At 40.2% G+C, this 12,426-nt stretch overlaps 1 protein-coding gene across 1 annotated transcript in view; it reads right to left on the bottom strand.

Annotated features, from left to right (window-relative positions):
- The window catches only part of LOC120994812 (4-hydroxyphenylpyruvate dioxygenase), a 150,452-nt gene that overhangs the window by 118,301 nt on the left and 19,725 nt on the right, over window positions 1–12,426 (bottom strand). The window contains exons 2-4 of the mRNA XM_040423639.1: window positions 2,246–2,272; window positions 1,781–1,843; window positions 1,578–1,682 (exon numbers count right to left, since the gene is read on the bottom strand). Coding sequence (XP_040279573.1) covers window positions 1,578–1,682; window positions 1,781–1,843; window positions 2,246–2,272 — 195 coding nt within the window. The remainder of the gene's footprint in view (window positions 1–1,577; window positions 1,683–1,780; window positions 1,844–2,245; window positions 2,273–12,426) is intronic.

Below are 12,426 nucleotides of genomic sequence, written 5' to 3'. Positions count from 1 at the left end.
ATAGAACATTTTCCCAGAAGCGTTGAGGAATATTCCTGGCAGCCCCATGGAGAGCCCTGAAAATGCTTTTGCCCAGTGCGATTTAGCACAGGGCAAAGGAGAGCATCGGAGCATGAACTGCTCCGATGCCTAAGCCAGGGGGGCTGCCTGGGTGAAAATGGAGGTATGTCCGGGTTCAGCTCTGAACCCAGACAACCCCTTTAAAATGGACCAAAATGTCCACAAGACATTCAATATATTACTGTCTCACCGTTCATCTACTAGGCAAGGCATGGTTTCATTTAACCAGTCTCTCTCAAAAGGAATAGATTTCACAGTATCCAGGCTTTGGGTGCCTTGTTTTTAATAGGCAATGCATCGGTGAAAAACCCACACTTCACATCCTATCTCTTTAATTGTATTCTTCTCCCTGCTTGTGACACTGTCCAGTTGCTGCGGACCGCTCCACAGCCAGGGAGAAGGTGAGATGTTCTCACAAGATTTTGTAAATCTCATGAGAACAGGCTATATAAGTCAACATAATACTCACTGGGCTGGCTTGCTCAGCCTGATCTCATGAAATTTACCAAGTTTTGTGAGAAAAGCTCATTCTCCCAGGATGTGAAGTGGTCTGAAGCGATTGGACAGCGTCACAGACAAGGAGAAGAATAGCGAGAGCTGAGGTCTCCTCCTCCCTGTGCCTTTGAGTGGGGGCATAGCGGGGCAATGGAAGGGCCAATATAAAACAAAAGTTAGATGACATCTGATGGAGGCAAACTACAGATGAAGGTATTAGTTTTAGAGAAAATATCTTGTGACAGGTCCTCTCTAAATAGTGCTAATAGAAAGTGAAACTTGGCCCACAAAAAACAAGCCCTTATACGGCTATGTGAATGTAAAAATAAAAAAAGGTATGGCTCCAGAAATACAGAGTAAAAAATGAAAATAAAGAAATATGGCTGGCTCTCAGCAGTTCATTAGCGTCTTTTATTAAATCAGTTCATATATGTATACAAAAGGCATTTAATAATTCACTATATGTATAACAAATAGCCCTATTCTAATCACCAAATAATACAAATTCATATAATTATAAAAACCTCATATTTAAAACACATGTGTTTTAAATATAAGGTTTTTATAATTATATGAATTTGTATTATTTGGTGATTAGAATAGGGCTATTTGTTATACATATAGTGAATTATTAAATGCCTTTTGTATACATATATGAACTAATTTAATAAAAGACACTAATAAACTGCTGAGAGCCAGCCATATTTCTTTATTTTTTCTATTGAAGTACGTAGTTAACTGAGAGGTGATCAGTGGGCCAGGCTCCAGATAAGTTGGTGAGCATCCTCAAGTAGATAAAAAAAAATGGGGGAGGGGGGAGAACAAAACAGAACATTGCAGGGTCAGGAAAGGGTTAAATGATTCGTATTGAAAAACTATATTTTGAATAATCAATATTTGTGGAACAACCTTTTAAAGCAAAATAAAAACACTTCATGTGAACACACAATAGCAATTCTTACCAAAAAGTAAAAATAAATTGATAACAATATTGTTTCTTTTATTAGTCTTGGACTACTTACCTTGTTCTGCTTGACAACATGAGATGCCACCTCTCGACTGCCAGTCTCCAGTCCTTTGTAGGCAAAAGGTTCAAATCCCATCTTATCGCAATAGAATGATGCAGCCTGCAAGGAGATGTCCATAATGTGCAAATTGGATGCTTTAGAAAAGAATATCTAATTGCTGCATAACTGATGTAGAGCTGGTGTGTTATAAAACCTACCTGTTTTGCATTTCCAACCCAAAAGGTAAGATGATGGAAGCTTAGAAAGCGACCTCGTTCATGCTTAAAAAAAAATTATCAAAATTAATATTACAAATAGGATAAGCTATTTGAAACAGAAAACATTAGCATGTTGAATGCATGGCTGCTTTTGTGTACTTTCCTTTTCCGACTTTTTTGAGCGGCGAGTATAGAAAACTAACTAGTGAAACTAATAGTCCTAACAGTTATAATTGTTGCTGTAAGGTTACATTTACACCAGGTAGATTTGTTTCAACTCTTTAAGAGAGTGAAATTATGTTACCCTTCTTGACCTACCACTATGTACACTTACATTTCTCCAGGGTAGCAATTTGATAAACACGTTAGCAGTGAGTGTGGTAATATACCAACCGATATATAAAAGACGATGTCTACTAACAGTGTTTAATGTCCGAATAATTATTTAAAATTAAATTATATTACCTTTTCCCCTTTGTCGGTGTAAGAAGTCTGAAAGGAAAAAAAGAATCCTTTTTCTTTTTTTCATTTACTTTCATTTTTTATAATTGTCTTTTTATTAAAGTACTTCTGATAAACACAATACAATGGTATAATCATGCTTATTTCTACAGTTCATTTTTCTTTGAAGGCAAATAACAGCACCGTAAATAAGAACCAGAAACATCAAAACATTGGTAGTAATGTCATTCAAACATTAATGAATATTTTAACGGAGAATCATGAGGTTTTCTGGCATAACAACTTTGTTAATCAGTATATATATAATCTTGCTATATTGGTGATAAAGAACCAAAAAGGAAATAAAAAACTAAATTGAAAAAGACATACATTAGACCAATAGACTACGACAGGACTGGACACATAAGGGGTATACAGTTATACAGTTAGGGAGAGGGTTAAGAAATTATCTAGACAAATGAGTCAAAGTAATCATCCCAGGGTTTCCATATTCAATTGAATCTGTCTAACTGGTTAGTTATGGTAGCTGTGAGATGTTCCATTCTTCTGGTCTCCAGTACACTAGCCAGTAAGTCTAGAGTAGGCGGATCTGTCCTTTTCCAGAAACTGGCTATAAGGGCCTAGCCGCCGTCAGTATATATAGGGTTAAAGCTAGGACATGCTTCTTCAACGGTGTAGGAGGCATGTTTAATAGGTAAAAAAAAGAGGGAACCTAATATCTAGTAGTTGGAGGAGAAGAGTCTCAGTCGACTTCCAAAATGGAATCAATACTGTGCATTCCCCAAAAATATGTATATGTGATCCCACTCCCGTTCCACATCTCCAACACCTGTCTGTGATATTAGGGTTGAGGTGCTTCAGCAATTGTGGAGTATGGTACCAAAACATCAGTATTTTATAGGAATTCTCTTTGTGAGTGATACAGGTGGAAGTTAGTAGAGTAAGGAACTGGGCACTCTCAAGATATCAGAACCATACAGAAATGTATTGACATAATATACAACAATAAAAAGGTAAGTACCCAAAAAGCAAACACGTATTATAATGGCTATAAATAATCAATAAATAAGTGGCATGTATTATAATGGCTGTGAATAATCAATAAATTAGTAGCATGTGTATCGAATACGAATCTAATACGAATACTGCTGCTATTCATGCGAACATTGCTGATACTATTTATTCATCGATTTAAAGTATCTATATAGTTTTATGTTTTTACTTATCTTTCATGCCATTTTTTAGGTCTAATACATTGGTATATTATCCAGATTAGATAGCCATACACATGCTACTAATTTATTGATTATTCACAGCCATTATAATACATGCCACTTATTTATTGATTATTTATAGCCATTATAATACAGTTGTGTTCAAAATTATTCAACCCCCACTGAAATTGAGTGTTTTGGCCAGTTTGACATTGATTTTGATCATTTCAGTCATCTTGTTTACAATTAAATCAAAGAGGCACTTGTAAGTCAGACAAATATAACATAACATTTATAATGAAATAACCACAAATGTCTTTTCTGTGCTCACATCATTATCAGTTTTATTCAACCCCCAAGTGACATTCAATCTTAGTACTTAGTACAACATCCTTTTCCAGTTATAACAGCTTTTAAACGTGAAGCATAGCTTGACACAAGTGTCTTGCAGCGATCTACGGGTATCTTCGCCCATTCTTCATGGGCAAAAGCCTCCAGTTCAGTCACATTCTTAGGCTTGCGCGCTGCAACTGCTTTCTTTAAGTCCCACCAGAGGTTCTCAATCGGATTTAAGTCTGGTGACTGCGATGGCCACTTCAAAATCTTCCAGCCTTTAATCTGCAACCATGCTCTAGTGGACTTGGAGGTATGCTTGGGATCATTGTCCTGTTGAAAGGTCCAACGTCTCCCAAGCCTCAGGTTTGTGACGGACTGCATCACATTTTCATCCAATATCTCCTGGTACTGAAGAGAATTCATGGTACCTTGCACACGCTGAAGCTTCCCTGTACCTGTAGAAGCAAAACAGCCCCAAAGCATGATTGACCCCCCGCCATGCTTTACAGTAGGCAGGGTGTTCTTTTCTTCATAGGCCTTGTTCTTGCTCCTCCAAACATAGCGTTGATCCATGGGCCCAAACTGTTCTAATTTTGTTTCATCAGTCCACAGAACACTATCCCAAAACTTTTGTGGTTTGTCCACATGACTTTTGGCATACTGCAGTCGACTCTTCTTATTTGGAGACAGCAAGGGGGTGCGCCTGGGAGTTCTGGCATGGAGGCCTTCATTACGCAGTGTGCGACTTATTGTCTGAGCTGAAACTTCAGTACCCACATCTGACAAATCTTTTTTCAGTTCCTCAGCAGTCACACGGGGACTTTTCTCCACTTTGCGCTTCAGGTAGCGCACAGCAGTCAAAGTCAGCATCTTCTTTCTGCCACGACCAGGTAGCGTTTCAACAGTGCCCTTTGCCTTGAATTTGCGAATGATGCTTCCTATGGTGTCTCTTGGTATGTTTAACATCTTTGCAATCTTCTTATAGCCATTGCCCTTCCTGTGAAGAGAAATCACTTCTTGTCTTGTCTTCCTGGACCATTCTATTGACTTCACCATGTTTGTAAACACAACAGTAAATGTCTAGAAGGAGCTGAGTATCACAGTCCTTTTAAATCTGCCTAATTGGTGCTTATTATGCTTGATTGCTGCTCCTTGACATCCACAGGTGTTTTCAATACCTGATCGAAAATACTTGAATGAACCTCTGTTCTTAAGAGTGGTAGTCTTTAAGGGGTTGAATAATTGTGTCAATGAAGAAATCACAAAAAAAACATTTAATACTGTATTACAAAAACAATTGATGTCATTTTAGTTGCATTTGGTTCTTTAAAAAGTCCTTGTAAGATTTCATTCTGAACACAATTACAAATGTACACTAAATTCCCTAAAACCCTTTACAGCATTGGGGGTTGAATAATTTTGAACACAACTGTACGTGTTTGCTTTTTGGGTACTTACCTTTTTATTGTTGTATATTATGTCAATACATTTCTGTATGGTTCTGATATCTTGAGAGTGCCCAGTTCCTTACTCTATTTGCTCAGTTATATTTGGAGTGGACAGGGTGAGTCCACTTTACTGAGTGCACCTCTATTTGGTTATTGGGGGATCGTGTGCGCCACATTTGCGTTTTGTATGGTGGAAGTTAGTGCTGTCCTCTTCCAAATAAGCCCCCATTCCTTCAAAGGAATGGGACGATCCAAAATCGACTCCCACTTAGACATGTATGAATGCTTAATGTGTGAGGGGGATGAAGGAGTAGAAAGTATAACATAGATCTCTGAAATGAGCCCTTTAGTTTCTCTGAAATGAGCCCTTTAGTTGAATCCGAGAGTTTGCATACTTTTTCAAATGTTGTCGGTGTGGAAACCTGTGAAGAGCCAAATAAGCTAGTGAGAAAATATCTGATTTGCAAATATTGGTAATTAGCTGAATCTGGTAGTCTAAATGAGGATTTAAGTGCTTCAAATGGTAGCATTTTTGAAGAGTCCTATAATCCACCATGTCTGCAAATCTAAATATCTTGTTGGAGAACCATAATTTAAAAAAGTACGCACGCATACCCGTCGGGTATAAGGGATTCAACAGGATTGAGGTCATGGAGGATTTATCTGAGGCCAAGTGAAATCGTTGATTGCATCTGCGCCATATAGCATACGTAAACTTCATTGGCCCAATAATCGGGGTATTAGCGTAGATGGCACAGGTGACCATATAAGAGAATTAGGATGTACATGTGCTATCCAGAGCTTCTCTGTCTCTATCCATCTGGAGTATGCGTACAGGGTGGACTATGCCTGTAACCGCCTAAGGTGTGTAGCCCAGTAATACCGATTAATATCTGGGACCGCCAACTCCCTTGTGACTTAAGATCTGTGAGAATGCTGCATGCTATCCTGTGCCGCTTCCCATTCCATATGAATTTTAGTATCGCAAATTGAAGTGCTCTCAGGTCCTTTGCAGGTACTGGAACTGGAAGATTTTCAAATAAATATAATAATTTAGACAGGATAGACATTTTGACTGTTGCTATGCGACCGAAAAGGGAGACAGGTAAAGTCATCCACTTATTTAAAAGAGCCTTAAGGTCTCTAAAAAGGGTTGGAAAGTTTTGAGCGTATAAAGAAGAGTACGTCAGGGTTAATTGTATTCCTAGATAACGTAGGGCTCTGTCACTCCATCAGAAATTAAAGTTAGCCTGAAGAGCAGCCAATTTGTCTGGGGGAACGTTAAGCGGCAGTGCTTCTGTTTTTGTGGCATTTATTTTATAACCCGATAATTTACCATCCGATTCCAATAGTCTAAAGAGGTTTGGCAGAGTTATATGTAAGTCAGTTAAAGTAAGCAAAATAATAAGGAGACTTTAAATTCTACTTGATTAACTTTAACTCCATCTATGTCAGGATGAGACCTAATAGCTGCCGCAAGAGGTTCACTACATAACACAAAGAGGAGAGGGGAGAGCGGGCACCCCTCACGTGTGCCATTAAAGATGGAAAATGGTTTAGATTGAACATGGGGTAGTTTAATGGTGGCCGTTGGTTGAGCGTAGAGCGCATGAAGGGCGGCGACAAACGGTCCTGTAATGCCAAAAGCTCTCAATGTGGAGAACATATAAGGCCAATGAAGGCGATCAAATGCCTTTTCAGCGTCAAGGCCTAGCAATACAGCCTGGTGATTATGTTGGTTAACAATATCTATCAGGTCTATAGTTCTTCTTGTATTATCCCCCCCCCCCCCTCTAGCGACCCATCACAATGCCTACCTGATCTTTGTGAACTAGTTGTGGTAACCAGTGCACAAGTCTATTGGCCAGGATTTTGGTAACAATTTTAAGATCAGAGTTAGGAAGGGCTATGGGTCTGTAGTTCGAACAAACAGTCCAACGGGTCCTTATCAGGTTTTGGGATAAGAGTTATATATGAATGTAGGATAGATGTAGGTATTGGCGAACCCTGTAGGAAAGAGTTAAAAAACTATAACATATGTGGGAGTAGGATAGAAGAGAAGGTCTTATAATATAGGTAGGGTAGACCATCAGGCCCTGGGGATTTATTATTGGGTAGTTGCTTCACCACCTCCTGAATCTCCTCCGCCGTTATCTGTGCGTTAAGTGATGACAAAGCCTCCCCCGACACCCTCGGTAGATTACATTTATTTAAGAAGGAGGTGAAAAGATTTCTGTTCTCCATCTGGCCAGTTGGCATTTGTTGTGAAAGGGAGTATAGAGAAGCATAAAAGTCGTGGAAAAGGTCTGAGATTCCTTTAGGATCATATGTCTTAGTACCGTCTGTATTTCTCATGACTGTGGGAGACCCCGAGAGGTTAGAGTCTCGATGTTGTCTTGCTAACATAGTGTGAGGCTTATTACCACAAGCATAAAGACGCTGCCTTGAATATAATAAGAGCTTCTCCTTCCTTGCAAAGGACAATTCCCACAGTCTAGCTCGCAGGAGCACTATCCAACGCAATAAATGATATGAGCACCGTGTTTCCAATTGGGACTCTAAATCCTTCAGCTGTCTTTTAATAGTGTCGTAAAGCAGAGCACGATCTTTTTTTAGTGTCAAACCCAAGGCAATACAGTTTCCCCTAAATACCGCCTTATGGGCCTTCCATAGTGTAGAGAGAGGAGACAGAAGATTGGTTAAGAGAGAAGTAATCAGAAAGAGTGGCTTGAAGTTCCTGTCTGAGTATTGGCCTAGTAAGTAAGGTCTCGTTTAACCTCCAATGACACACCCTAGTACGCACACCAGATGTTTTAATGGAGACTGAAATTGGGGCATGGTCCGACCATTTGATATCACCTATGTCCGCATCATCAAGCAGCCTAAGGGTTGGGATATTTCCAAAAAAGTAATCAATACGGGTATGCGTGCAATGTGGGTGGGAGTAAAAGGTGTATGTTCTAGACGTGGGATAGTTTATTCTCCACAAGTCGTATAATGCAAACTTTCGGATCAACCTCCTAAACAGACGTGAAAGTCTGCGTTGTGAATGTTAAGGTGTAGCTCCGCAAGGTAATTTCTGAGAAGGAAATATTAAAATATCCTCCTATGATCAGTGCAGCAAGGAGGTAGTGAGAATGCCTCCGTAACATTTTATTTAAAAAGGGTATTTGGGCAGAATTGGGGGGCATAAATGTTGCATAATATGAGTGGAGTGCCATTAAATGTGGTTTTGAGTATGATATATCTACCATTCACATCCAGAATCGAAGTTTCAAGTTGTAAAGGACAATTGGCAGACAGAAGAATGACCACTCCCGCTTTTTTTTTTTTATCAGTTGAAGAGGAATATATCCGAGGGTACGACCTAGCCGCAAATTTAAAGGAGCCAGTTTGATTAAAATGAGTCTCCTGAAGGAACACCACATCCGCCCTTTGAGATTGGCATTCATCAAGTACCAACCTCCTTTTGATATTGGAGTTATGGCCCTTTACATTCAGTGAGACACACTTAAAGGGGTTGTCCAAGGTATATTTATTGATGACCTGTTATATTTATTGATGGGGTCCGACACCCGGATGTTTGAAGAGAAGGCGCGCGCCGTGCCAGCGCTGGCTCCTCTTCATTATTTACCTGCTCACTGTTGCATCTGCGGTTTTTGGAAGGCAGATTTTGCTGGACTGGTTTCTTTTGACACCATGTCCCATTTGAAGCCCCCCTGATGCGCCCCTAGAGTAGAAACTCCAAAAACGTGACCCCATTTTAGAAACTACGGGATAGGGTGGCAGTATTGTTGGTACTAGTTTAGGGTACATACAGGGAGTGCAGAATTATTAGGCAAGTTGTATTTTTGAGGATTAATTTTATTATTGAACAACAACCATGTTCTCAATGAACCCAAAAAACTCATTAATATCAAAGCTGAATATTTTTGGAAGTAGTTTTTAGTTTGTTTTTAGTTTTAGCTATTTTAGGGGGATATCTGTGTGTGCAGGTGACTATTGCTGTGCATAATTATTAGGCAACTTAACAAAAAACAAATATATACCCATTTCAATTTTTTTTTTTTACCAGTGAAACCAATATAACATCTCAACATTCACAAATATACATTTCTGACATTCAAAAACAAAACAAAAACAAATCAGTGACCAATATAGCCACCTTTCTTTGCAAGGACACTCAAAAGCCTGCCATCCATGGATTCTGTCAGTGTTGTGATCTGTTCACCATCAACATTGCGTGCAGCAGCAACCACAGCCTCCCAGACACTGTTCAGAGAGGTGTACTGTTTTCCCTCCTTGTAAATCTCACATTTGATGATGGACCACAGGTTCTCAATGGGGTTCAGATCAGGTGAACAAGGAGGCCATGTCATTAGATTTTCTTCTTTTATACCCTTTCTTGCCAGCCACGCTGTGGAGTACTTGGACGCGTGTGATGGAGCATTGTCCTGCATGAAAATCATGTTTTTCTTGAAGGATGCAGACTTCTTCCTGTACCACTGCTTGAAGAAGGTGTCTTCCAGAAACTGGCAGTAGGACTGGGAGTTGAGCTTGACTCCATCCTCAACCCGAAAAGGCCCCACAAGCTCATCTTTGATGATACCAGCCCAAACCAGTACTCCACCTCCACCTTGCTGGCGTCTGAGTCGGACTGGAGCTCTCTGCCCTTTACCAATCCAGCCACGGGCCCATCCATCTGGCCCATCAAGACTCACTCTCATTTCATCAGTCCATAAAACCTTAGAAAAATCAGTCTTGAGATATTTCTTGGCCCAGTCTTGACGTTTCAGCTTGTGTGTCTTGTTCAGTGGTGGTCGTCTTTCAGCCTTTCTTACCTTGGCCATGTCTCTGAGTATTGCACACCTTGTGCTTTTGGGCACTCCAGTGATGTTGCAGCTCTGAAATATGGCCAAACTGGTGGCAAGTGGCATCTTGGCAGCTGCACGCTTGACTTTTCTCAGTTCATGGGCAGTTATTTTGCGCCTTGGTTTTTCCACACGCTTCTTGCGACCCTGTTGACTATTTTGAATGAAACGCTTGATTGTTCGATGATCACGCTTCAGAAGCTTTGCAATTTTAAGAGTGCTGCATCCCTCTGCAAGATATCTCACTATTTTTTACTTTTCTGAGCCTGTCAAGTCCTTCTTTTGACCCATTTTGCCAAAGGAAAGGAAGTTGCCTAATAATTATGCACACCTAATATAGGGTGTTGATGTCATTAGACCACACCCCTTCTCATTACAGAGATGCACATCACCTAATATGCTTAATTGGTAGTAGGCTTTCGAGCCTATACAGCTTGGAGTAAGACAACATGCATAAAGAGGATGATGTGGTCAAAATACTCATTTGCCTAATAATTCTGCACGCAGTGTATAATTTTTGGTTGCTCTATATTACACTTTTTGTGAGGCAAGGTAACAAGAAATAGCTGTTTTGGCACAGTTTTTATTTTTTGTTATTTACAACATTCATCTGACAGGTTAGATCATGTGATATTTTTATAGACCAGGTTGTCACGGATGCGGCGATACCTAATATGTATACTTTCTTTTTATTTATGTAAGTTTTACACAATGATTTCTTTTTTTAAACAAAAAAAATCATGTTTTAGTTTCCATAGTCTGAGAGACATAATTTTTTCAGTTTTTGGGCGATTACCTTGGGTAGGGTATGATTTTTGCGGGATGAGATGACGGTTTTATTGGCACTATTTTGGGGTACGTGTGCCTTTTTGATCGCTTGCTATTACACTTTTTGTGATGTAAGGTGACAAAAAATTGCTTTTTTACACCGTTTTTATTTTAATTTTTTTACGGTATTCACCTGAGGGGTTAGGTCATGTGATATTTTTATAGAGCCGGTCGATACGGATGTATTGAAATGCATTGGCTGTATGAGTAATACAATGTGTATTACTCATACAGCTTCCGGCCTGTGAGATCCAGGGGGCTGGATCTCACAGGCTCGTCACCGGAAGGCAGCGCAGATGCCTAAGGAAGGCATCGCGCTGCCTTCCATGCCATCGGGTCCCCCCTACAGCCGCATGGGGACCCGATGGCACCGCCGCCCGCCGCATAAGGTAAAACTGCAAACCGCAGGTCTGAATTGACCTGTGGTTGGCGGCGATCGCCGATGCGGGGGGGTCACATGACCCCCCCGGCGTTGTGACAGGATGCCCGCTGAATGATTTCAGCAGACATCCTGCACCGATTAACCCTCGCGGCGCCGCAATGTAATTTTAAACTTAGGACGTACCGGTACGACCTGGGTCCTTAAGGACTCGGCAAACATGGCGTACCGGTACGTCCTAAGTCTTTAAGGGGTTAAACAAATTGCTTTACGGCAGCAACATGGGCCATGGACACAATGGTCAGGAGAGGACCTCATTGACTTCTATGGGGGAGCTTTCTAAGCATGCTCTGTGATCTGTGCAGAGGTCATTTTACAAGGAAAGAATAGATAAGATTTGACAATCACCTATTGTGAATGGTGGATTCTGTCTTATCTATACACAGAGGTGATAACATTACAGGCAGGACTAGAATGATAGATAAGCAGGTAACTGCAGTAAAGTGATCTGTGCTGACCAAGAAGAGGCGCCTATTATTAGGCTTAGTGGCCAGTGCCAAAACTGCAGGATTTTATGAATTCTGTTTAAATATAGATATTGATTTGGAAAATTAAATGTAACATCAATAAATCTTTAAAAACATGTTAAGCATTAAATGTCATTTAAACAATAGGTCATTTTCTGATGATACACTGACGTTAACTGTCACAGCTTCGAAAAGAAGATGGCACTTTAATGACAGAACTGAGCATGTCCGACCCCCTCAGCAATGTTACTGAGGTGGACAGTCAAATAAGGAAGAGAATAAACAGGAGGTGGTGATATACAGATTTGTTGTTAACCAGAAATAAAGAATCATGTCACACAGAGGAGTCACAGTTTACTAATTATAAGACATGTTTTAAACTAATCTCTAAAATAATTATCAAATGATGGTAGATAACCACATCTGCAGGCTATAGTAAACTAAGGCCTCTTTCACACTGGCGTTAGGATTGTCCGGCAGACTGTTCTGGCAGGGGAACAGCCTGCTGGAACTGTACTAACGTTTGCACACGTGTGCTGCCAGAAGTCCACCGCGGTCCCTTTCACCATAATGGGGACGAA

The sequence above is a fragment of the Bufo bufo genome, chromosome 3 (assembly GCF_905171765.1).
Source record: "Bufo bufo chromosome 3, aBufBuf1.1, whole genome shotgun sequence".
Lineage (NCBI taxonomy): Eukaryota > Metazoa > Chordata > Amphibia > Anura > Bufonidae > Bufo > Bufo bufo.
This window is presented reverse-complemented; position numbering and strand designations above follow the sequence as displayed.